Source organism: Carettochelys insculpta, chromosome 1, assembly GCF_033958435.1.
Source record: "Carettochelys insculpta isolate YL-2023 chromosome 1, ASM3395843v1, whole genome shotgun sequence".
Classification (NCBI taxonomy): Eukaryota; Metazoa; Chordata; order Testudines; family Carettochelyidae; genus Carettochelys; species Carettochelys insculpta.
The window spans coordinates 218237909-218264258 of NC_134137.1; the positions used below are offsets into that span (position 1 = coordinate 218237909).

General features: G+C 44.1%; 1 protein-coding gene across 3 annotated transcripts in view; it reads left to right on the forward strand.

Moving 5' to 3' along the window:
- Positions 1 to 26350, forward strand: part of ABI3BP (ABI family member 3 binding protein) — a 451725-nt gene that overhangs the window by 180271 nt on the left and 245104 nt on the right. For all 3 annotated transcript variants that reach the window (XM_074999360.1, XM_074999369.1, XM_074999377.1), the window contains one exon: positions 4648 to 4827. In XM_074999360.1, the coding sequence (XP_074855461.1) occupies positions 4648 to 4827 (180 nt within the window). The remainder of the gene's footprint in view (positions 1 to 4647; positions 4828 to 26350) is intronic.

A 26350-nucleotide genomic window follows, 5' to 3' on the forward strand; every position in this document is an offset into this window, starting at 1 on the left:
GCTATATTGAAGTTGAATCATTGCAGCTTGCAGGAGCTAATTGTCATGCGTCTTTCAGGTCACTCACTGTCTGGGTTGTCCATTAGAGTCCAAATATTCCATGTTCCAAAGTTTACTGTTTGATTTCAGCTGCACAGAAGTGAACCCACTGGATGCGGTTTTCCAGGTGGGGGGGAGGGTGAGGTGGACTATGTTGGGGCACATTTTCTTGCCCCCTCACCATGTGGAGTGAGAAGAGTGGATCCTAAATAGGGTTGCTAAGACGTGGATGTAGCAGCTGGACCATTCTTCCACTTCAGTACTCAAAATGGAATGAGTGATACATACATATGTGCTGGGTAATGACTAAAATCTTCCACATTTCACAATCCTGCTCCTGTTGCCATTCACCAGTCCCCATAGGGCTTAAGTTTAGGAGAGTGGTATGCAGAGGAGGATGCCTGTGCATGACTTCTTCCACCATTGGGGGGACGGTTGCACTGCAGCTACCACATGGTTCTTGATGGCTAGAAGGCTCAAGTCCATTCGCATGGGATCCACAACAACTGGGAGTCTCCTGTCCACTGCATCCTTCATCTGCCTTCACAGCTGTTGTAGCACTATCTTTGCAATCCTCTGCCCATTCTGCCGTTGAGGACTTTTAGGATCGTTCTTTGTCTGGACCACCCCCCTTGACCTTGCCACCATGGGTGACCCTGCCAGGAGCACGAGACTCACCGTGGCATCACTCTTAGGTTCATTGGAACACACCAGCCCACTCACCACAACAAGATGACCATCCAGAGAGTGCTGGCTGTGGGCAGCTGTAGGAAGCTGTGGGCACCCTACCAGTCAGCTGGGTGGCACCAGAATTTCTCCTGGGTGGGATGCACCAGAATTTCCTACCCATGTAAACTGCAGTTGACAACCTCTTTGAGTCCCTTTACCACATATGTTACACCACAGCTCCCTTAGCCTCTGATAGGCTTCCTGCCATTCAGATAGAGCAAGGATGGGTGATAACTTTTGGATGGGTGGAGGCCACTCCAAGAATCTGTAAGCCACCAAGTTCTGCACTCTTCCATGATATTAATGGAAGAGGTGTGGGGTTTTGGATGGAGGTTGCTGTGCAGAAGAGAGCTTGGCGTAAAGGTGGGGTGCAGGAAGGGATGTGGGGTCTAGGAGGAAGTTTGGGTGAAGTTGGGGTTGTGACCTGGGGCAGGGCACTTTGGAGCAGGGGTTTGGGTCGTGACTCTGGGTAGCAGGGGCTTGTGACCTGTGTTGCCTGTAAGCTGGGCACTTGGACAGCCAGCCAGTAGAAATTCTGGTGCCTCCCAGCTGATTGGCAGAGTGCCCACAGCTACCCACAACCAGCAGCCTGTGTTTCTTGGTGGTGCACAGCTACACATGTATACTTCAGTGCATGTTATAAAATTTGTTGCACACACGAATGGAAAAAATTAGAGAGAATATTGGCTGTGACCCTGGGGCAGGGGTTGGGGGTTAGGGTAGGGAGTGGGTTGGGTCCAGGACAGGGGACAGTGGTTTGAGTTAAATTGCTAGGGAGGAAGGTGTTGAGGAGCAGAGTGTTGGGGGAAGGGACGGGCTGTGGTGCCAGAGGCAGGCTCTGGCTGGGAATTGCTTCCCTGGATGGATGACTTCTGGCCAGCAGCCCAGCAAGTTCTTCATCTTCCATACCATGGCAGAGCAGCTGGCTGCGTGGCCATGTGCATCTGTGAACAGCTGCAAGCTGGAGGGGAGGGGAAGCAGTACTTCAAATGCTGCCTGCTTTTCACATAGCAATGGGAACTACAAGGTTTTGTTGGGGACAGGGGAATGTGTGAGGTCACCCTGCGCCCCTTCCCCAGGATCTCAGCTGTTCACAAACAGGATCCCACAGCTGACTTTTCTGAGTGGCATGCGGGGTGGGGCAGGCAGGGAGCCTGTCTGAGGCTCCTGCTGTACCCATGGCCCAGATCCAGTGGCTTGGTGGGCTGGATCCGACCCATGGGCCATATTTTGCCCACCCCTGACGTGGAGTAAATGTAACTTCTGAAACTGAACTTGAGGCTCTACAAGTGATGATGCAAATATTTTGTGATTAATTAGGTAGTTTTCTCTGCTGAGCACCAAGCAAAGGAACGCTGATGCAAATGAATATGCCTAGCTGCTTTGGGATTCATCATTATTCTAAGAGTTTAAGGCATGATCTTGAGTACTCCATTATGTATAGCACTATTTGAATGTGCTTATTTGTACAGATTTTAAACAAGGAAAAAAAACAAGTTGTTTTACAGTTTTGATCTTTTTGCTGTATTCAGTAGGATCACATAGGTCCTCTAGTGAATAATACAAATTAAATACCAGGGCAAAATCAGATTTGGATAAGGAAAAAAGTCTTTTAAATGAAATTGAGGCACTTGTCATTAGGTAATAATGAAACAAATACTTAGCACACGAGGGTTAACTAGTTCTTAGTCTGTGCAGTGTCCTATTTTACTCTCCTCAGTTGAAGGTATGTTTTGTTAAAACAGGCCATGTACTGTAAGCAAAAAGATTGAAGTGATGATTGAGTACAGTATATTTTGGCTCTGTTTCATAACTGAAGAAAGCTCAGTTGACTGTGATGGTCTATTTTAAGACTTTCTTCCCACAGTGACTTCAGGGTGTTCACTTCATAATTGTTACATGATGGAAATTCTCTAGACCGTAAAGCACATACCCTGTCATGCAGTACTAGCAGACAAGCTTCTGTGACTTATGCTATGCAGGCATAAGTCAGCCCTGTTTAATTAGCTCCGTGAATGTTTATGAGAGAGTTCATTCATTTTCTGTGTACTGTACCTTTAAATTTCTGAGAAATTGGCTTGATTTTAGAGATGGCAGTCATTTTGTTTTTGGAGAAGCTGCCACATTTTCAGAGAGGATGCACACTATGCTCTCTCAAAGAGGCTTTGTTTGGATCTGTGTTTTTTCCAAAATCCTAAATACGTAATGCAGGCTGAAAGCATGTGGTTGTCCTTTTATGTGAAAGAGAAATACAGTATTGAAGACTCTTGCAATAGTGTAACAAGTCTGACTGTATTTGTATTTGGCTATTTCTCCCCACCTTGAATCTCCAGCCTCTTGAAGTTAAGTGATTTCATGGAGAGTCTCTGCTTAATGTTTTTAAGTAAGTTTTTAACCCACCATGGCTGCTGATAATCTTTGAAAATGTAGTGTGTGCACTGGCTAAGAGCTCAGAAACAAAGCTAAATAAAAATCCAAATTACATTTTTAAGTTAATATCATAATGTTGGGAGGGGGATCTGACTTGGTTTTTCACATGGGATTGGAATTACTGGAAATATATCAAGCATAATGAAGCATTCACTGAAATGGAAAGTACTGAAAACTGAAACATATCACAAAGATAGAAACATAATGAGAGTCAACAAAATTGCTTGTTGGGTTAAGAAGGTCATAATATTATGACAATAATAAGATGTTCTGTGCTCCTATAAATTAAACTGTTTTATATGTGTATTCAAGATGTTTTTCATTTTCTGTCCTGTTCCCCCAGAAAGAATAAAAATGAAGTTTAAAAAAATCTCTTGCAATTTTTGCCAATATGCACATTAGTTCTGGCATCCAGGCCTAATTGTGACTCAAAAATTACATTTTGTCTACATTAACAACAACAGCCACCACAAAATACAACACAACTGACTGTAATTTTATCTGAGTGTTATTTTCCCTAAACAGTTGTGTAGTGTTACGATGCATTGTTAAAGCCATACAACAAACTTAAAGATCACACTAATGTATCACTTCTGTTTGCCGTTTTTCCAGCTCTGTTTGTTACAGATGATAGGTAGGATTAATGAATTAAAGGATTTTTTAAAAAATTTACTTTATATATGTCACAGCAGTTGGTATGTAATGAGAGTTAGGGCATGGCTGTGGTGAAGTGGGGAGCATTCGTTCCAGGCTAGGTAGACAGATTTGCTGTAGGTCTGGTTGAGCATGCATGCCAAAAATAAACAGCATGGCTATTGTAGCATAGGTGGCTGTACAGGCTAGCCACTTGAGTATGGCCCCTGGGGGGTCAGTTGGCCTTGTAAACCCAGGGTTGTGAGCTCAGTCCTTGAGAGGGCCTTTCAAGGTTCTGTGGCAGGTTAAATTTAAAAAAAAACAAAAAACTGCCAGGGATAGTGGTAGGTCCTGCTGTGAGAGCAGGGGACTGGACTCAATGATCTCTTAAGGTCCCTTCCAGTTCTCTGAGATATGGATATCTTCAGATAGCCAGCTCGTGTCACCACACCCACACTGCTATATTTTACAGACCTAGCTCAAGTTGCGTTAGCACATGTGTGTCTATGCGGGCTGAAAGGCATGTTCTTAAGTGCTGTGCAGGCAAAAAAAACAGTGGTGTTTGTTCATTCCTTTCAAACAGCAGCAGAGGAGAGAGAGCGTTTTAAAGAAGAATGTGAATATAAAACCCACAACTGTTATTAGGGGGCTCTGAGGCAAGTGCTGTATCAGAACTAGTGTTTAGTTCACTTTTTTAAATGAGCTAGATTTCAGAATCTGCCCCTTTAAACAGCTGTTGCCTGTCACTAACCTGTTGAGCTGATATTATTAGTGAATGAGACATTAACTCTTCACCTCTTTCTTCGATCTCCTCAGTTAAAAGACAAAACCTGAAAGTCCAGATCACCGCAACTGATGATACCATTTGTATGAAGTATCATCGGCTAAGTCCATACACCAAACTCCAAGGCTTCATCCTGGGATATGGAAGCAGTTTCTTCTCTAACCAGTATATCCCTCTGCCTTCAGAAGGAAAATCATATGTAACGGAAGTTGGTAAGGCATTATGTTTTTAAGTGCGACTTTTGGTTAGGTGAATAATGGGATTGTAATTTAAAATAATAAGAGTCAGATTATTTTTGGGAGAGGGTGTCGTTTTGTTTTTTTTGTTTTTGTTTAGGAAGGGTGGGGTGAGTTCTCTGTAGGGTTGGGTTTTATTTTATTTAGGGATTTTTGCAAAGTTTTGAGGTGGCAGAGGAACTGGGAGATTGTTTCAGAAAAACAGGTATTTCTGGTTCTGGAAAATTTGACTTTGGTTGGCTATTTGGTTAATGTATTTTTTTAACTGCTAAGATTTTTTTTCCTGACATTGGCCACATGTGTATTAAGTTTGATGACAATTGCATTCAGCAGAGACAGGTTAAGGCACAAGGGAGTCAGGTGCCTGTTAGGCTTTCGTACTTCAAATACAGGGTTAAGAACATAAGAACATAAGAATGGCCATACTGGGTCAGACCAAAGGTCCATCTAGCCCAGTATCCTATGTGCCGACAGTAGCCAGTGCCAGTGCCAGGTGCCCCAGAGGAGGTGAACCAAAGACAATGGTCAAGCCATTTTTCTCTTGCCATCCATCTCCCGCCTTCAACAAAAGGCTAACAGCCATCTATGGACCTAATCTCCACATATTTATCGAGCTGTTTTTTTAAACTCTCTTAGGCTACGTCTACACGTGAAGCCAACATCGAAATAGGCTATTTTGATGAATAATGTCTACACATCCTCCAGGGCTGGCAACGTCGATGTTCAACTTCGACGTTGCGCAGCACCACATCGAAATAGGCGCTGCGAGGGTACGTCTACATGCCAAAGTAGCACACATCGAAATAAGGGTGCCAGGCACAGCTGCAGACAGGGTCACAGGGCGGACTCAACAGCAAGCTGCTCCCTTAAAGGGCCCCTCCCAGACACAGTTGCACTAAACAACACAAGATACACAGAGCCGACAACTGGTTGCAGACCCTGTGCATGCAGCATGGATCCCCAGCTGCTGCAGCAGTAGCCAGAAGCCCTGGGCTAAGGTCTGCTGCCCACGGTGACCATAGAGCCCCGCAGGGGCTGGAGAGAGAGCATCTCTCAACCCCCCAGCTGATGGCCACCATGGAGGACCCGGCAATTTCGACGTTGCGGGACGCGGATCGTCTACACGGTCCCTACTTCGACGTTGAACGTTGAAGTAGGGCACTATTCCGATCCCCTCATGAGGTTAGCGACTTCGACGTCTCGCCGCCTAACGTCGAAGTTAACTTCGAAATAGCGCCCGACGCGTGTAGCCGCAACGGGCGCTATGTCGAAGTTAGTGCCGCTACTTCGAAGTAGCGTGCACGTGTAGACACAGCTTTAGAGTCCTGGCCTTCACAGCGTCCTCTGGTAAGGAGTTCCACAGGTTGACTGTGCGCTGTGTGAAGAAAAACTTTCTTTTATTAGTTTTGAACCTGCTACCCATTAATTTCACTTCGTGTCCTCTAGTTCTTATATTATGGGAACAAGTAAGTAACTTTTTTGTATTCACTTTCTCCACACCACTCATGATTTTATATACCTCTATCATATCAGAGACTCAGAATGACAACTGAAGTGGGCCATAGGAATTCTAATTCAGGAGTATAAAACCGATCTCTGCTAAAGCTACCATCTGTGGGAGTACTGCAAAAGGAAACCCTAAGAGCAGTCAGTCAGCTTAAGGGTGAAATTGAAAATCAGTACTTTAATTTGTAAATACAATACTAACATAAGACTTGATTACTTAGTTTGTAAATAAAATCCAAATCTCAAAAAGAGGGATGAGTTTGGACAGTAAGCCATGTGAGATGTGTTAAGAATGGGAGTCCAGTAACTAACAGTCCTGAAAAGTTAAATATGTAACATTACTTATGAGTGAAAAGTTCATTCATAACTAAACATGAGACTGAACCGTAACATTCTGATGTGAAGGCAGGTTTTACCAGTGTTGAAGAGATTTGGTATCCTGGTTTGGGGCCGTTTGTTACTTGTTAATCGCGCATTGTTTGGGGACATAATTGAATATTACGGTATGGGACTAAAGGAGGTATACATTTTCATCTCAGCTTTTTTACAATATAAATCGCTTTCTCCCAAAGTAATATTGCATCTTGGCTGCAACTGACTGATTTTTTTTCAACATGTATATAACTGAGCAGTATTAAGTTAGCATGCCAGTATGCTCATCCAAATGATAACTTTATAATTGTAATAATTCACAATATCAGCACAAACAAAATCTTAATTTTCCTGTAGGCCCCAGACCTCCAAAGGAGTAAACTGTATGCGTAGATGGCAACTGTTCTATTGATTTGGGAGCTGCCCAAACCCAGAAAACATTGTGAGGGTAATATTGTCAGTGAAGTTGGGCAAACTTAAACAGGAAATAAAATGTTCACTTTTAAACCAAAAATGGATGGCTTTTCAAAAAGATTTCTTCTTGTTCATCTGCAAATTATTGGACTATAGCAGGAACTACTGGATGAAGTCCTATCACTTGTGTTTATGCAGATCAGACTACATCAAGTATGCCCTTCTTGTTCCCCAGAATGGTGAAGAAGGAGAGAGTAGCACTGGCTGTTCTTAACTGCATTGTTAGGAGGACATGATGACTAAGAGGACATGATGACTAATGTTGCCTTGAGTCAGAATACGATTAACGTATTGATTTATGTCCCTTTGACCTTTCCGAAATATGTTTACCTCATGGTTTAAAAATTTGGACACCATGGGACTAGATGATCATAATAGTCTAATTCAAAATAACTGAAGCCATTGGCAGTTTTTCAAAGAGACGTTATTAAAGGCATAGGAGCAAACTATTCTGATATGTATGAAAGATAAGTATGGGAAGACACCATCCTGGGTTAAGCATAAGATCGTGAGTGATCTAAAATTCAAACGGAGTTCTACAGAAGGTGAAAACTAGGTCAAATTACAAAAGGATGAATATAAAAGAATAACACAAGTATTTAGGGGCAAATTTAGAAAGGCCAAGGCACAAAGAGATAATAAGAACACAGGTAATAAGAAAAAAAAAGGAAAACAGGCACTAGGAAAATATTCTATAAATATATTAAATGCAAGAGGATGACAAAGGATGGGTTAGGACTGTCACTCCATGAGGAGGGAAAAAACAATGACAGCAAATGTGGAAAGGGCACAGACTTCTTTTTGGGGAGGAGGGGTGGGGTTCACCAAGGAGGTTGGTGGTGACTGGGCACCTGACATAGTGAATACTGGTGAAAATGAAGTAGGTTCAGAATTTCAAATAAAATAACAAGTTAAAAATTACTTAGACAAATAAGATGTCTTCAAGTCACCAAGGCCTACTCAAGGTTGGAGTGTTATCTGAGCAGCTATTATCTATGAAAAGTCATGTAAGACAGAAGAGATTGCAAAAGACTGGAAAAGGACAAATGTAGTGCCCATCTATAGTTAGGGAAATAGGGACAACTGAAGAAACTACTGACCAGTTGGCTTGACTTCTGTAGCAGGAAAGACAATGGAGTGAATAATTAAGGAATCTTCTTGCAAACACCTAGAAGATAAAATAAAGCAGCAGAAATGTAGCACTTAAAAGACTGACAAAATGTTTTATTTGGTGATGAGCTTTTGTGGGACAGACCTCTCTCTTCAGATCCAGTGAAAGCTCATCACCGAATAAATCATTTTGTTAATCTTTAAAGTGCTACATTTCTGCTGCTTTGTTTTGTTGGAGTACAGATTAGCATGGCTACCTCTCCTTTACTATCTAAAAGATAGTAAGATCAGTAACACTCCGCATGCATTTGTCATGAATAAATTGTGTCAAACCAAACTGATAGCTTTCTTTGGTAGGATAACAAGCTTTGTGGGTAAGGGGAAAGCTGTACATGTGGTAAACCTAGACTTTAGTAAAGCATTTGATACAGTCTCTCATGACCTTATCAGTAAACTAGGGAAATACAAATTAGATTGGGCTACTATGAGATGGCTGCATAACTCTCATTCCGGGAGAGTAGTTATCAATGGTTCATGCTCATGATAGATGCGGGGTTCTGCAGGGATCAGTTTGGGGACTGGTTCTGTTCAATATCTTCAACAACTATTTAGATGATGGCATAGAGTGTACATTTATAAAGTGTGCAGGTACTATGAATCTGTGAGGGGTTGCAAGTGCTTCGGATGATAGGATTAAAATTCAGAATTACATGGAAAAACTGGGGAAATAATATGATGAGAAATGCAAAGCATTCCATTTAGGAAGGAACAATCATTTTCACAGATACAAAATGTGAAATGACTGTCAGGAATGGAATACTGCAGAAAGGGCTCTAGGGTCATAGTGGACCACATGTCAATGTGACACTGTTGCAAATATATATTTTCCTGGGATACACACAAAGTAATTCTGCTCTACTGTGTGCTAATTAAGCCTGATCTGGAGTATTGTGTGCACTTCTGGGTGCTACATTTCAGGAAGGATGTGAACAAATTGGAGAATGTTCAGAGAAGAGCAACAAAAATGCTTGAAGGTCTAGAAAATATGACTTATGAGGAAAGATTGAAAGAAATGGGTTGTTTAGTCTGAAAAGAGAAGACAGAAGGGACATGATAATCTTCAAGTACACTCATCTCTCATTTAACGAGTACTGTACTTACTAAAATGAGGGACTCATATACTTACCACCGTTCATTATTCGAGTGAACTTCTCCCACTTATATGAGCCAGTCACGGGGTCCCTGGCCAGGGTGTGGGGAGACCGGCAGCCCCGTGGCTGGAGCTGAGCTGGCCACAGGGTCCCTGGCCAGGGGGCGGGGAGACCCGCAGCCCCATAGCTGGAGCGGATCCAGCTGCGGGAATGCTGGCCAGGGGGTGGGACGACCTGCAGTCCTGCAGCTGGCTCCGCTCCAGCCATGGGGTTCCTGGCCGGGGGGGCGGGGAGATCCGCAGCCCCTCCCTGCCCACTCTGAACACTCCCCCTGTGGCAACTCCCCATGCACCCCCCCACCCCGCCCACTCTCAACATTCCTCCGGCCCACAGCCCCCTGCTGAGCCCCCCCAGCCTGCTCCCAACACCCACCCATTCCGTTCTGAACCACCCGGCCCACCACACCCCCCCAGGTACCACCACAACAAGCCACCACCTCCTCCACCGGAGTCACCTACAGGTTTTAATCCTCCCTCCTGCTCATGACCCCAAACTGCCCCCAGCCTTTAGCCCTCCCCAAACTCCCCACCTCCCAACCCAAGGTTCACTTACCTTTCAAAAGCAGTGCCACATGCTGCCTCTCCTTCCCCGAGTTTAGAGCATTAGGAACCAATCAGACACTTTTACATGTATTTTAATGGTAATTTAATGTTCCTCTTACAAGTTTTCGCCTATGAACAGAAAGTTGGGAACTAATTGTGCTCGTATAGTGAGGGATGAGTGTATCTAAAAAGTTGTTACAAAGGAGGGAAAAATTATTCTGGTAGGACAAGAAGCAGTGGAGGTTTAGGTTGGACATTATGAAAAGCTTTGTAACTGTCACAGTAGTTAAGCACTGGAATAAATTGCCTAGAGAGATTGTGATATCTCTATCATTGGAGTTTTCAAGGTCAGGTTGCATAAACACCTGTCAGGAATAATCTAGATGGTGCTTGCTCCTGCCATGAGTGCAGGGGATTGGACTTAATGACCTCTTGAGTTTCCTTCCAGTTCTCTTATTTTATGAACATTGCATATTACAGGCTACATGGTGCAGCTCCTCTGTTTTACATTGTCTTAATCAGTATTGCTGAACTGATTTTGTATTTTAAATATATTCTTAAGCCATCATTTCACATGAATACATATTTAACATATTGAAATAAAGACTAATAAAAATGTAGTGTGTTCCTAGCAAGATTCATTGCTTTTAGAAAAGTTGAGCACAAATGTACTTTATGAGAACTCCATAACAGTTGACATGTTTATAAAATTTTACCATATATTTAAGTTAAAAACATGTTGCTAAGGATTTTAGGTATAGTGAAGGATTTTTTCTTACTATGGTACTGATTTTGGGAAGGGTTCTCTTAAAACTTGTTAATCAAATGGAAGCAAAGAAAGGGAAACTCATTTGTCCAGCTTCCTGGAAGAAAAGATGCAATGTCCACTTTAAGAAAAACAAGAAGTCCTCTGGCACTTTATAGACTAACCGATATTTTGGAGCATAAGCTTTTGTGAGTAAAGACCCGCTTCATCAGATGCATGAAGCAGGTGTTTACCCACGAAAGCTTATGCTCCAAAATATCTGTTCGTCTGTAAGGTGCCACAGGACTTCTTGTTGTTCTCGTAGATGCAGACTAATACGGCTACCTCTGTGATACTTGTCCTCTTTAAGGGCTCTCTTAAAGAGGAATGAATGGGAAAAGACTAAAATAAGGACGGACAGAAAGCACAGGAAGAGGATGTTACCCAGTGCTTTTTTTCCTAGAAAAAAGCTACCAGAACTCAAGCCTGAGGATTCCTCATAGTGATTATAGTATTCAGTTTTAAAACCTTGGTCCCTGCACTGCTGCAAGGCAGTGGGGGCTCCTGCCCCAGTCCTGACACTGCTGTCGGGCAGCAGGGGCTCCTGCCCCAGTCCTCACAATGCTGCAGAACTGGCAGTGAAAAATTTTCTGGTGTCCTAATGGAAAAAAGATGCTGGAACTCTGTTCCAGTGCATTCCGCCAGAACAAAATGCCCTGATGTTACCCAGTTGGAAGCAAGGTTTTTTTTGTACTGTACTAATTAAAATTAAAATGTGTTTTTTAGGTAAGGGTGGTCTTTTGAAGAATTTATTTAAAAACAGCTTTGTGTCTGAAGATCCAAGCATTTAAGGCAAGAGATGACTTACTCAGCTTGTGCATCTGTAAATCTAAAGAAGGATTTTATAATCTTCAGGAGCATACAAATGAAATTCTGTACAATTATTTTTGTCAGTAAATTCAGAAACTGGCGGTGTAACAGGTTGGCAAGTGCCTGTTATTGTCACTTAATGGTTTTAATGTTTAAGATCAGTAGCTTCTAGCAAGATAAAGTTCTCAGAGCACTCTCACCTGAGTGATGCAATATATCAAGGGATCTAGCAGTATCCTAAAATTCCACAGAAGTTGTTGCTTTTACACAAGCAAAGCCCTGCTCCTGTGACATTTTTCAGATAAAACCCGTGACACTTGTAGCCTGGAATTTAATGTGCTATACAGTAAAGCCTCAAAATGTGTGATTTTGAGTTGTGCTTCATTCTGGCTCAAACCCCCATCCCCAGCCCTGGTTCAAACCCCCCACATGCAGCTCCAGCTCACCACCCCCGCACGGCTCTGGTTCAGCCCCCCAGGCCCCAGTTCAAACCCTCTGTGTGTGGCTCCAGGTCAACCCCCCACCCCCGTTCAAACCCCCTGCACTGTGGCTTACCACCTCCGTGTGTGGCTCTAGCTCCACCCCCTGCAGCCCTAACCCACCACCAGGCTTAACCCCCCCATCCCCTCCCACAGCCCCTAACCCACCACTAGGCTTAACCCTCCCCAACTGCCCCCCCAACCCCAGGCTTTAACCTTTAAATAGGCGCTCCGGGTGCTTCTGCTTCTTCCCCGACTGCAGAACATGCATTCCACTGGGAAAACAGCCACCCCACCGACTTATGCAAAATTTGAGTTACAAAAGGGTGTGGGGGAGTGGAACCCACACGCACATCGAGGAACTACTGTATATGCTCTTACAGCTAGGCACAAAGCACCACGTCAGTGACCTTCTGTGTGTGTTTTGTTATGCCAAAGTATTTGGGAGGCCCTTTTGTGTTTTTGGTTGACAGATTCAAGCTCCCTACACTGTCAAATAACCTAGTGAGACGAGTTCTTAATGGTAGTGCAAAACGAAAAAGTTAAATGAAATAAGTATAATGGTATGTAAAACATGGAAGGAAATAGTGAGAGAGGCATCAGACACCAATGGGCGCTAAGCCCACAGTTGATGATGATGATGATGATGATGATATGTAACATACAATATGTTGTAGTTTTAAACACTGGCATCTGTGTCTTTAGTCAGACATCTCTCTTACATGGAGCAAGAAAGAAGCCAGCTGCAGAATTTGCTATAGCTATTGGTGTACTGTTTTGATTCAAAGTGTTTGTTGATTACATTTAAAGATAACAGATATATTGTAATTGTGTTAACTCGGGGCACTGCATTGTTTTACATGCCCTATGGAGCTGAGATTTTTGAATGAAAAAACAACCCTCTGTACTGCTTTAAAATGGAACATCAGGTTGCAAATTTCCACATAAGTCTATAAGGTTATCTTAAAGGTAGATTGTAAGTTATGTTTAGTTCACACTCGGTGCAGTTTGAGTGGGAGGGAAAGGGGAAAAAGGTGGCTGCAAACAGCCCCTTGGTGCTTTAGCTAGGTTTTATTACCAAAGGGCCAGCTGTGATATGAAAGTAGTCTAAAACCATTAATATCTGCATACACTTCAGGAAAGTGAATGTGGTTGATGTCAGGTGCAGCCGTACTGAGAGGTGGGTGCGGTATTCAGCTCTTCTTGGTAGAAGGCCATTGTGAGAGATGGGGATTAATTCAAGGTGCGTGATGGATCAGAAGTTGAGATATTATTTAATCTGTCTTTTCCACCCTTTCATCTGTGTGTACCTTCACGGTCTGATACACATTACTGCTGTGCAGAACTGTGTAGCTTATGTAGGCAGTTGGTCTTAGGCCTTTTATTTGAAGGGCTAGTGTGAGCAGTGGGGTGGAACATGAGGGGATTCTCATGTTAAATAAAGGTTAAGTGAAAGTGTTGGTTGAGATGGTAGCCAGTGACTTGCTGTAAGGGAGTTGTAAAAACAATTAGTGGTCCTTAAATTATAATTTGTGGTGTACTTTTTGGGGAATTGATGGTGTGTGTGAATGTATGGTGGGATGTAGAACCTTCTGAATCTTATTGTGCTGAGGGTCAGTGAGTGTATGCTGAGATACATAGGTGGGATGGAACTAGGTGTTCTGGGAGTGCCAGTTGCACTGCCTGCCTTGAAGTAGTAACAACGCAGATGCCTGGTTTCTGCTTTCAGCACCCCCTCTGTAAAAACTGTTCCTCATCAAGCTGAGACATTGCTTGATGAGGATAGAAGGAAATGGTGTGGGCAACCACTTTCTGTTCTTTCATAGTGTTTGATTAACCAGAGAGCAAGAAGAAACTAATTTTGAATTTTTCATTCACATAACAGCAATAGCTTTTGGAAACTAATATGTTTTATAGCACCATTTCTTAAAGTATCATTAGTTAAAACTTGTGACAGCCCTTTCAAAAATATGGCTGGGATTCTGCAGCATTCTCCAGGCCCTATAATCAGTTGTCAACATTATTTCACATTCAGCTTGTTAATATCTGTGGCCTCTTGAGCTTGTTTTGCTTTCCCATTGCCAGTTCCCTGAACTGATTATGTATTCTGTCATTTTATTGTAGATTTCATATCTGTTACAGCAACCTCCACTATGTTTCCTTAACTAAACTGAGCTTCATTAAAATAATTTTTTTCCAAAAACCCCACGCTTGGAGTTTTAACACGCTTGCTAGGGTTTTGCGTTGCATATCACTCTTAGTGACGTAGGCATGTATAACAAATGCCATAGGACAGCAAGTAAGGTAACAGAGAAAGTGGATCTGTCTCACGAAAGCTCATCACCGAATAAATTATTCTATTAGTCTTTAAAGTGCTACATTTCTGCTGCTTTGTTTTGTTGGAGTACAGACTAACACGGCCACCTCTCTGTTACTAAAGAGAGTGAGTGTTGCCTGTGTTATTAGGATGTGTCAGTGAAATATCCAGTGGGAGGAATGTGACTGGTTTACATTGACACATAGTGCCTTCAGTCTTTGTATGATTTAAACTGTGATACGTCACAGAAAGATGTAGCAGAACCCACTGTATTTAGATGTCAGAAATGCTGGATAAATGAACTAATGGGAAACTGCTTGAGTTCAGATAATGAGGATTTACTGCAATGCAGTGATCTAGTGTTTAGTGATTATACCAGGATAGGTGAATGCCCCTATTAAATAGTGTGAGGAAGACTAGTGCTCAATGTAGTGTAGAGTACTAACATAATGGGTCCCAAAAATCTAGTGCTTTGCACATTTGTATTTGGAACCCCTAGCTTTTTTCTCCCTCATGGCAACAGTGACATCTCAGTGTGACCTTGGTACCTTACCTTTCCGTTTGTGTTGTGTTCAGCTATGGGCCTTTTAACTGGAGTAAGCTGCTCCATCATCAGATAAGAGCATCCACAATGCCGTGCAAATGTTAGGTGTTGTCTTGTGCAGCCAAGGTTTTTCTGTAGTTTGCTTAACTGGAGCAGTTGTCAACACACCTGCTGATGGGGGATGGGCAAGGGAGACAGCTGCTCAGGGGCCCAGCATTTCAAAGGGGCTCAGAGCACCCAGCTATTGCCACTGCTTCTGTGGCAGCCCAGGTCCCTTTGAAATGCTGTGGAAGCATCACTTGGCAGCTCTGAGGGCCCCTTCCAGCTGAGGCTCTGCCCCTTCCAGGGACCGTCCCACACCTTGCCCTGAGCCCACAGTGATTGTCAATCGGCCCTGCTGGTTGTTGATAGGTATAAGATCCACTGTAGTAAGAGAGGATCAGGCATAGACCTATTTGAACTTGAATTCTTCTCTCTAACCCCAGATTGGGGTATGTGGGACAAAGTCATTCAGGTTCTTCAGGACTCTTTATAAATAAGTAGGTGGAGAAATTAGAGCAGTTCACTCAGTACCCACCATCACTTCTGCAGCTTTCCAGAACACTAGCTCGTGGAATAGGATTCAGTCATGAATAGACTATGTCGCATTACAGCAAAATTTCCCTGGACACTCTTACGATGACTATTGTTTATTCTTAAACAACTGAACATAGGGATTATAATGATAAGTGTTAAGCAACTTTAATAAGGAGTGTTGCTACCAGGTGACTTGAAATTGTTTTAGATGTATGATAGTAATGCATAGAGATACAAGGAGAGATCAGAGCTGCATTGTGCTTGACACTGGATGGCTCCTCTCCTAAAGAATTTACAGTATAACAGATGAGATAGACAAAGCTTGGCAGAGCAGTAATATTGCTATTTCAGTTTTACATCTGAGAAACTAAGGCATGGACAAAAATTGCTCTAAGCCAAAAAGGAATCCTGTTACGGGGCTGGCATTGAGCCTAGATCCATAGCAGATCTGCAAACTGAACTTTGATGAAGTCTTGTGCTTTATGGAGATTGTAGCAAAACTGCAGTGAGTTGTTGACATGAAAGTGAATGTGAAAAAAATGGTTAGTAAAATGGAAATCTCGTCTTGGTTGCTATTCCCAAACAAAGAGAATGGTTCCTCAGTAGTTTGAAAACAATTATTGATTATATCACTAATCATAAGTTATGTGTACAACAGAACCTTCTTCAGGTACAGCATTATCAATTAGGCTCTTGAAAACTTATGACACTTTGATATTGGCAGAAGACACATAGAGATAGTTATACTGGCATAAAAACGCTTTTTCTGGTGTTGTGCTTGCTGAATGAGTGTAAACTAAACCAACAAAAGCACTCTTTTGCGGCTGTAACTTTCACCTTCATTAGGATATTTGCTGGTATAGTTTTTCTAGTCTAAACCCGCCATTGGGTTTTGGATGCGAACAGGAGCAGAATTTAGCTTTACACATTGTCTGAAAGATATTAGAACAGCTGATTCATGTTTGAGTGCTTGTGCATGTCCATTCCAACCAAGTGTATGCATGCACATGCTCAGAAATTGAAATATTTTTGCCTAGCAGCAACTGTTGCGTCAGCCTAGGCATCCCCTGACGTGGCATCAGTACGGCACACGATATATATACCTGGCTGACCCATTCCATCTTTCTGTTGATGACAGCAGCTGGAACATCCAGCTATTACTCTTGCAAGCACTCCAAGCAGCAGTGTTTATAGCTAATAATGTTACCACAGTTCATAGCTAGTTCATAATAGTTGTTGATTGGCTTTAAAACTTGCCAGAATTGTGGCAAGCTTATGTTAGGGTGATCCTCAGGCAGAGCGTTTGTAATTCCTTGGTAAAGGTCACCAAAAGGAAAAGTGCCACATTTGCAAGGACTTTTGCCCAAGCACTGTGAAAGACACTGAGTAGAGACTTAAAATCCTACTTATGGAGCCTTCAGTACATCCCCAGCCTGATCTGGCACCATCCAGACCAATGCACAGCAGGATGTTGTCAGTACAAAGCACTCCGCCCGTGCTGTCATCTCACGAAGCAGCACCAAGTAGAGACAGGCACTGGCCATAGAGGTGTGCATCCCCTGTGCCTTAGCCAAAGTTGAAGCACAAGGGGTAGATCCTCCAGTCTTGAGAGGAGACAACCCACTGGGCAGAGGCACCAGCCAGTGAAGACCAAGACACACCTTTGGGTGTATCAACTCTTGCCCCACAAGGGGTCCACTCGAATCTGACCCATCAATGCTCCCTATACCATCGTGCCCCGGTGTGAGCAGTTCCCACCTGAGGCCAGGTGGCCTAGTGGCTAGGCCCCGGCCAGAGCCCATTGTGTGGGTCTTCAGACCCACCCAAGAGTCTATGAGTTAAGTTTGGGGCATAGCCCTAAGAATCTAGTTCCCCCTTTGGCAGTAGAGGGGTTCCCTGGGGTGGCTCCCTACTCCCCTCAGTGCCTGGGGGAGGGTCCTGGGCTGTGCCCTCTGGCGGCCGACTGGGTGGCAGCTCTAGCTTGGGGCCTGCTGCCTCAGAGCCAGCTCCTGCCTCTTGGCTGGTCAGCACTCAGCTGGGCTGGCTTCCCTCCCTTTATACTTCTCCAGGCCTGAAACTGTTTGCAGGTGAACCAGCGTTGAGCTGATTGAGCCAAAAGGCCCTGTTTAGCCCTTGCCTTGCCTGGCCTTACTCTCACCCTCTTACACCAGGATATTACATTCCCTTCAACCCTGGAAACCTTCAAGGCTGCCCAGGAGTTGTTTCAGACAGTGGCACCTGAGCCTTCCAAAAAGGTTGAGGTCCTTTTGGTGGCTAAACCACTAGTGCCATCACCTCGTGGTAAGCCCTTTCTGCCACCACCTTGCTTGCTGTTCCTGGTACAGATTTCCCCACTGAGGTCAATTCATCATGTGATATTATACAGAAAACTAGAGTTGCGTCAGTCAGCACCCCCCAGCACCACACCTCCTTGGTCATCAGCTTCTGAGTCAGAATCTGACATGGACTCTTACCACTCAAGAAGATCGAGTGGGAAGACATCCATGTCACAGCACCATTGTTAAACTCCCTTTGGGGCAGAAGCTGCCCTGAAGGAACCCACCACAGTGGCCAGTCTGAACTCCTTGGCCTATCGTCAGGCCCAAGGCTCAGTCCAAGGTCTCACAGTCAGGTCTGCCTCAGTAGCCTCAGCACAGGAAGTTTCCCAGACTGATACAGCAGGTCTGTTGCTGGCATTGTCAGTCCCATCCGTATGTGTGGCACCCAGGGATCCCACTTTGTTTTTGGCTACCTCGGCTCTTCTGTATGCCCTGGCAATGACCTTGGCACCAATTACAAGAGCTGACCCAATGGCAACACCTATCCCATCTTCAGCACTGACTCTGGCAGCAGCTGTTCTGGCCCTGCCCACTCTGTCCCAGCACCAACAACTGCCAAGGCACCAGCATCTGCTACAAGCACTTGACTGCTTCAGCATTGGCTGTGCCGGAGGCGGCAACAGTGCTCTTTTGGTGCCAATGATGATTCAGCCCTTGGCAATCAGGCTGGCACCTGTTCTTATCCTGGCACCAGGAGTGCAGTGGCCTTTACAGGTTCAACAAGACCCTCTAGACACAGAGGGCAATGACTCCACTTTACCTCCCCTCATCCTCCCATCATCATCTTCACCTGACGAGGCAGTGCATGGGTCACCTGCTGCACCAGCTTTAGAGGACAAGAGGTCACTGCAGCAGTTGCTGCAAAGGATGGCTCAAAGACTAGTTATCCAGGTTGAGGAGGTCATCAAGAATACAGACCCTGTAGTGGACATTCTCTCCTCTTCAGGACCATCCTACGTTGTCCTTCCCATCATCAAGACAATTACAGGCAATATCAGATCACTCTGGCAGACCACTGTTTCTTTGCCACCTACCGCAAAGGGGAATGAGTGGCACTAATTTGTGCTAAAAGCTCTGAGCATTTATTTATGCATCCACCCCCGGGTTCTAAGTTGTGGATGCTGTGAACCAGAGGGAACACCAAGGAGCTCAGAGGCCCTCTCCCAAAAATAGAGCGGCCAAAAAGATGGACCTGTGTGGGAGGTAGGTGTACTCCACAGGCAGAGGGGGCTGCATCTTAGAATTTTTAACCTGTAGGTCCTCATCAGCTGCTACGCTCATAATACCTGCTTGGCTTTGTCAAAGTTCACTGAGCTCTTATCTCAGGATTCCCAAAAAGAATTCACAAGTTTAAATTTCAGTACTGTTCACATAAATTCAACAGAGAGATTCTGTGTGTTGGCTTGGGGGTGAGTTATGCTAAAGCTTTGAAAAGCACCAGAAGCAGAAAAGTTTGGTTCCAGGAGTCCATCTGCAATCTAGATGCTTGCCCCCAATTTTTTACCAGGCCAGGTGAGAGGATGAGGGAAGCCCACTGGCTGGTAATGTCTCAGACTTCTGGGGGAAGCACTATGGGTGGAGCTAATGAAATGGTGAATGTCGGTTTCCTATTAAATGATGGAAGGGTGCTCCCACCAGAGTTATAATAAATGGAGAGACATTTCAAGCACCTGCTGGCTGGAGACTTGGCAGCCTTGTACGTAACAGCACTGAGCTGTTAAGTTCTTACATTTGTACAGAATGTTCTTTGTTTGGACAAGCCCTCTAATTATCCCAGTTTTATTCTGTTCAGGCTGAAGGACTAGCCATAATCGCATCAAGCGTTTTGCTCTTCATGCCAGTATTCATTTACTAGCAGAGCTTGCAAATAACGTTTTTAAAAAGTGAGTATTTCAATTTTAAAAATTAATTCATTTTGGCTGTTTTAATGCCTCTCATGCTTATTTTATGTGAACAGTCAAGAGATTAAATTTTATTGGAAAAAATTCACAGAAGGCAAATCTCAGTCGCATGATATTTGTAGAAATTTAAACTAATATTGAGAAGTATTGCAGGATGCATAAGCTCAATAACTGAATAGCAAGAGGAGTATCATGTAATTTAATTAACCAAACCACAAATATCGGAAGATAGCTTGAATTTTGAATATTTGCAATGCAAATATAGATTTTGTTAAAGATATTATGTGACCAGAAGTAGCTAAAATAATAACAACATATTTTGGAGCATAAGCTTTCTTGGGCAAAGACCTGCTTCTGAGCCAAATCTGACGAAGCAAGTCTTTGCCCATGAAAGCTTATGCTCCAAAATAGCTGTTAGTCTGTAAGGTGCTGCAGGACTTCTTGTTGTTCTTGAAGATATAGACTAACACGGCTACCTCTCTGATAAAATAATAATATTACTTATTATGAATTATTTGCTTGGCTCTTTATAGTAACATGTTATATATTCAGAGTTGCTAGTGAAAGCTGTGTATTTGTGTTTAATATTTGATCCTAGCTTTAGTTCATACCCTTAAAGTATGTCTACACTGCCACTAAACAGTCATGGCCAGCCCAAGTCGGCTGTCTTAGATTTGCAGGGCTCAAGCTATGGGTCTATTTGTGGTATAAATGCTTGAGCTTGGGGTCCTGGTGTGGTACCATAGCTTGTCCTCCAGCTCAGGCCAAACGTTTACACCATAATTAAACAACTTCTTAACCAGAGTCCCATAAGCCAAAGTCAGTTGATTTGGGCCAGGTGAGGGGGTTTAATTGCATTGTAGACATAACCTAAGAGTTTGGTGACTCATTTGTCTGTGAAATGAATTCCAGGAATAGAGTATATTACAATAATAGGTGGTGCAAGTAGTGATACCTATACTGAGCATCTTTAATTTCACTCTGAGGTACATATGCATTCTGGTAGAGTCTTTAATTACATGAACAAGAACCCCTTTCTCCATAGGAGCCGTCACTCATGTAGTGCCTGGAATGGAGTGTGGTCTGGGCATGAAGATACTGAATGTAGGATGCTTGCCTCATATTTCTTGCAGAGATTGGAGGAGTACAAAGATTGCAGGGAAAGAGAGGATGGTCTCATGCCTCTGCCACAGAACTCCTGTGTGATGCTAGGAAAGTCATATAAACCAATATTTTTCACAGATGTAACTGTGAGTTCCTCACTATCTGGGTATTCACCTTGAGACATGCTGGGCTCTGACATGCTGAAGTGCTGATCACTCATATCTGCGAGTGAAATGAATGGGAGCTCTTGTCTGAATGTACGAAGTGCTATAAAAAGCTAAGTATTCTGATGTGGAGTTCTCAGACTGGGCACTGAAAATAAGAAGACAGTTTCAACAATTTTGTGTCTAATACCTGTGCCTCATTTCCCTTGTGTAAAATGAGGATGATAATAATAGCCATGTGCCTCTCTAGAGTGTTACGAAGATAAATTAATTAAAAGCTGCCTCTAAATCTTAATTGCTACAGAGCCGAGGTTGCCTACCGCCTTCATGCCTTCCAGAATGTTGAATTCCAGAGGCAGTCAAACCTCTGAAAAAAGTAAATGATAGCTAAGGTAACGTTACCCCTGCAAGGCACACTTATCTCTGTCTCCTGGATAGAGCAGTAGCCAGTGAGAATGGGTCATTCATTAAATCATAGAATCATAGAGCTAGAATGGACTGTAAGGGTCATCTAGTTTAATCCCATGCAAAGATGAAGGCTTTGTTGTGTTTAAATCTGTGGTTTTCAACCTGTGATCCACAGCCCCCTGTGGATTTGCAGACTGTGTCTAAGAGAACCATGAAAAACCATTGTTAAAGAAAATGTCAAATGTGGTTGTGAAGAGTGACTAAGAAAATGATATTGAATATGACCAAGCGAGTGATAGTCTGTTACATTCTGCAGACTTGAATTCCAACATCTTTCTGCATAATCTATTTGACAGCAATCAATTCTGTTTACTATGCTGTACTTAAACCCAGATTTTGCTTTAGTACAGGGAAAGTGTTATTTTGTCCTACAGCGCTTATGTTCTCTAGCATTTGAAGTGGCAGAGGTGAGGATTCTCTACAGCCACACAGATCTGACCCTCCTTTTGTTCTTCAAACTCTTCTGCCTGGGTCTGTTCTCCCACATTTCCACTAGATCTGGCAATATCAAGGGACAGACCATGCGTGGTGTCCCTTCCCTACAGCTGGAAGTAGCATGGAGAAGGTGGATATTTCTGGGTTCCTTCCCATGGTCAGGGAACAGTGGAGAAAAGGCAAGCTGCTGATCCACCTCCTTTGGGCTAGTGAGAAGGAATGTTTGATGGATGGGGAGGCGGGGATTTGAAGAGGAAGGAACCGGATGGCACCACTTTGCTTCCCCTCCCGGTAAGTCATGGGAGAGGTAGGTACCCAACTTTATCAGTAATGATTCTACACTGTTAGCAGTTGTGAGGATCCTCAGATAAAAAAGAGGTCCCCTTTGAGAAAGATCCCCTAGCTGTAGAATTTTAGGGAGTATAGATAAAGGGCCCTTTTGGAAACCAATTCTTCATCACAGTTCTAGTCATTAAACTGGGATTTTAAAATACAGAGATTAAATGATCCCTTACACTAACAAAAATTATCATGTAGGAATGTTTTGATCCCTTAGCAGCTGCATCAGAGCCCAGCCCTGACGGGAGTTACTGCATGGCAAACTGGTGTGTTGTAGATTTATACCCTGGCTTGCTGCATGATAACTTCCTGTGCAGACGAACCTAAATCTGATTCTGGCAGGCAGTAGCTGGTACATTAATATCTGATATAATTCTTACAGTTATTTTAACTGTCTCATTACTATTTTGTGTTTTGGCTATTTAATAAAGATATTGCATTTTGAAAGGGAAATGTTTTCCTAAAATCAGAAATTTATTGCTGCATATATGCTGAGTTCTGGTCTTCATATATTTATATATTATACATTTCATCCAGAGTTTTCCACCTGTTTATTAACTGCCTGTTTAGGGAATCCTCAAATACCACTGAAAGGCAATGGGTAAAACACTACAACCCTCTGTAGGGGGTGATTAGAAGTGTAAGTCAAGAGTAATTCTCATCTGAATCAATAAAGGAGAAAATTGTGAAGGCAGAATGCAGATACCCAAATTGGAATTTACTTGTGTGAAAAGTGCCACAGGACATTGAATAATCCAGAGTGAACAGGGGCTTAGTTTTGTATCTCAGGGTATATCTCTACTGCAGTAAGAAATCCACAGCACCAAGTCTCAGAGCTTGGTCAAGGTAACTCAGGCATGTGGAGACTGTAAAATTGGACTGTAAGCAATCAGGCTCAGGCTGGATCATCCCCAACCCCTCTGATCCTGAGCATCTTCTGTTCTGAGTCCTGAAGCTGGAACCCTGTAAGCCCAGTACAATTGATCTAGGCCAGCAATGGCTGTGCTGTGGGTTTTCATTGCAGAGTGTGTGTGTGTGTGTGTGTGTTAGTTAAATTTTTTAAAACAGAATTCAGTCCAGCTCCCCTTGAGTCAGTGACAAAAGTATTTTTTGCATCACTGGGCTGAGTCTGAGGCAAATCTGACACAATGTGAAACTCTCAGGAAACATGTTTATTCATATCAATTTGAGTTGTCATCTGTGAGGTCTGAACTTGGTGAAAGTTAGGTGAGAGTTCATACAACATCCTAAATAGAAAGATTATAATTGACATGGATGTGGGACAAAGTAGCAGTAGTAGTAGTAGCATCCTTCAGTCTTCATAGACTGTGGGTCGCACCCTTCATAGTTCCATTTGGAATCATCATTTGCAGCATCGACTGTGACTGTGAAGGCCCACATGAGAGTGACAGTCCTTGCTGCATCTGTTGCATGTGTAATGGGTGTCTGGCAGGTCCTTATTGTGCTTTCTATGGGCTCGCTTCTCCTCTGCCAGCTGTCTGATCCTCATCTCACCCTTCTGAAGGCCCTTGTGTAGTTCCTGCCTCCATCTGCTGCGATCGTCTTACAGCTCCTCCCAGCTGTCTGGCTCGATGTCTACCTCCCAGAGGTCCCTCTTGCAAACATCTTTGTAGCACAGTTGGGGGCGTCCAGGAGGTCTTTTGCCAGAGGCTAGCTCACCATACAGGATGTCTTTTGGGATCCTTCCATCATTCACCCTGTGGACATGGCCAAACCAGCAGAGCCGCCGCTGCCTGAGGAGCGTGTGCATGGTTGGGATTCCAGCTTGCTCAAGGACGGTGGTGTTGGACACTCTGTCCTTCCACGATATTCCAAGGATGCGCCTGAGGCAGCGCAAGTGGAAGACGTTCAGCCGCTTTTCCTGGCGGGCGTACAGGGTACAAGACTCGCTGCTATAAAGGAGGGTGCTGAGGATGCAGGCTCTGTAGACTTGCATTTTGGTGTGGGTGTACAACTTGACTTTATTCCACTCTTGCTGAGTCAGGACAGAGTTGTGGCTGCTTTTCTGATCCTCCTGTTTGGCTCAGTCTCCAATGACAGGGTGTCAGTGATGGTGGACCCAAGGTAAATGAACTCATGGACAACCTCTAACGTATAGTTGTCAATACTGATTGATGGAGGTTCAGCAACGTCCTGACCAAGTACGTTTGTCTTCTTTGGGCTGATGGAAAGCCCGAAGTCCTTGCATGGTTTGGAGATCTGATCCAGCAGTTTCTGAAACTGGTCTTCTGTGTGTGACACTACAGCAGCGTCATCTGCGAACAGCATGTCTCTGATGAGGACTCCTCGCACCTTAGACTTAGCTTTCAGCCTTGCAAGGTTAAACAGTTTCCCATCAGATCTTGTGTGCAAAAAGGTGCCCTCTGTTGAAGCTCCAAAGGCATGCTTCAGGAGGAGTGCGAAGAAGATCCCAAACAACGTTGGAGCAAGGACGCATCCTTGTTTGATGCTGCTCCTGATGCTGAAAACATCCGATAATGTGCCGTCGTATTGGACGGTTCCTCTCATGTCTTTGTGGAAAGACTGGATCATCTTGAGTAACCGTGGTGGACAGCCTATCTTGTGGAGCAGTTTGAACAGTCCATTCCTGCTGACCAAGTCGAAGGCCTTGGTCAGGTCGATGAAGGCAATATAGAGTGGCTTCCTCTGCTCCCTGCTTTTCTTCTGCAGCTGCCTCAGGGAGAAGACCATGTCAATGGTAGATCTCTCTGCGCAGAATCCGCACTTGGATTTGGGATACGCCCTCTCAGCAATCTTCTGGAGTCTGCCGAGGATGACACGAGCGAACAGTTTACCAGTGATGCTTAGGAGGGAGATTCCACGGTAATTGTTGCAGTTGCTTCTGTCTCCTTTGTTCTTATACAAGGTTACGATGTTAGCATTGCGCATATCCTGTGGAACCTCTCCTTCTCTCCAGCACAGGCACAGTAGCTCACTCCAGGAGAGTGTCCATCGCACACTTGATTACCTCTGGTGGTATACCATCCTGGCCTGGGGCCTTTCCTACTGCAATGCTGTCGATGGCTTTCTTCAGTTCATCCACAGTTGGCTGAACGTCTTCCACTTGCGCTGCCTCAGGCGCATCCTTGGAATATCATGGAAGGACAGAGTGACCAACACCGCCATCCTCGAGCAAGCAGGATGAACGATGGAAGGATTCTAAAAGACATCCTGTATGGTGAGCTAGCCTCTGGCAAAAGACCTCCCGGACGCCCCCAGTTGTGTTACAAAGATGTCTGCAAGAGAGACCTCAGAGAGGTAGACATCTAGGAAGATCTAGCAGACGACCGCAGCAGATGGAGGCAGGGGTTACACAAGGGCCTTCAGAAGGGCGAGTTGAAGATCAGACAGCTAGCAGAGGAGAAGCGAGCGCACAGAAAGCACAATAAGGACTTGCCAGACACACACTACATCTGCAAGAGATGCAGCAAGGACTGTCACTCTCGTGTGGGTCTTTATAGTCACAATAAACGCTGTAAATGAAGTCCTCAATTGAAACTTTAAAGGGCGCGTTTCATAGTCTATGCAGACTGAAGGATGCCTACCTACCACAGTTGGTTCCTGATCCAGTTCGTCCATTACTTGTAGGAGCTCGACGGCATCAAGGGCTGTATCAACCACAATGTTCTCGCGTGAGTACAGCTCGGAGTAGTGCTCGACCCAGCGCTTCATCTGTTTGGCTTTGTCAGTGATGACTTCACCAGATTTGGATTTCAGAGGTGCCATCTTTTTCTGGATGGGTCCTAATGCCTTCTTGATGCCCTTGTACATTCTCCTGAGATTACCAGAGTCAAGCACTGGTCTGGATGCTGCTGCATAGCTCGAGCCAGTAGTTGTTGGCACAGCACCTGGCTGTCTGCTGTACTGTTTTTCTGGCTGCTCTGAGTGCTTGCAGGGTACTCTGGCTTGGTAAGCGTTTGTACTCCAGGGCTGCGTCTACACGTGCACGCTACTTCGAAGTAGCGGCACCAACTTCGACGTT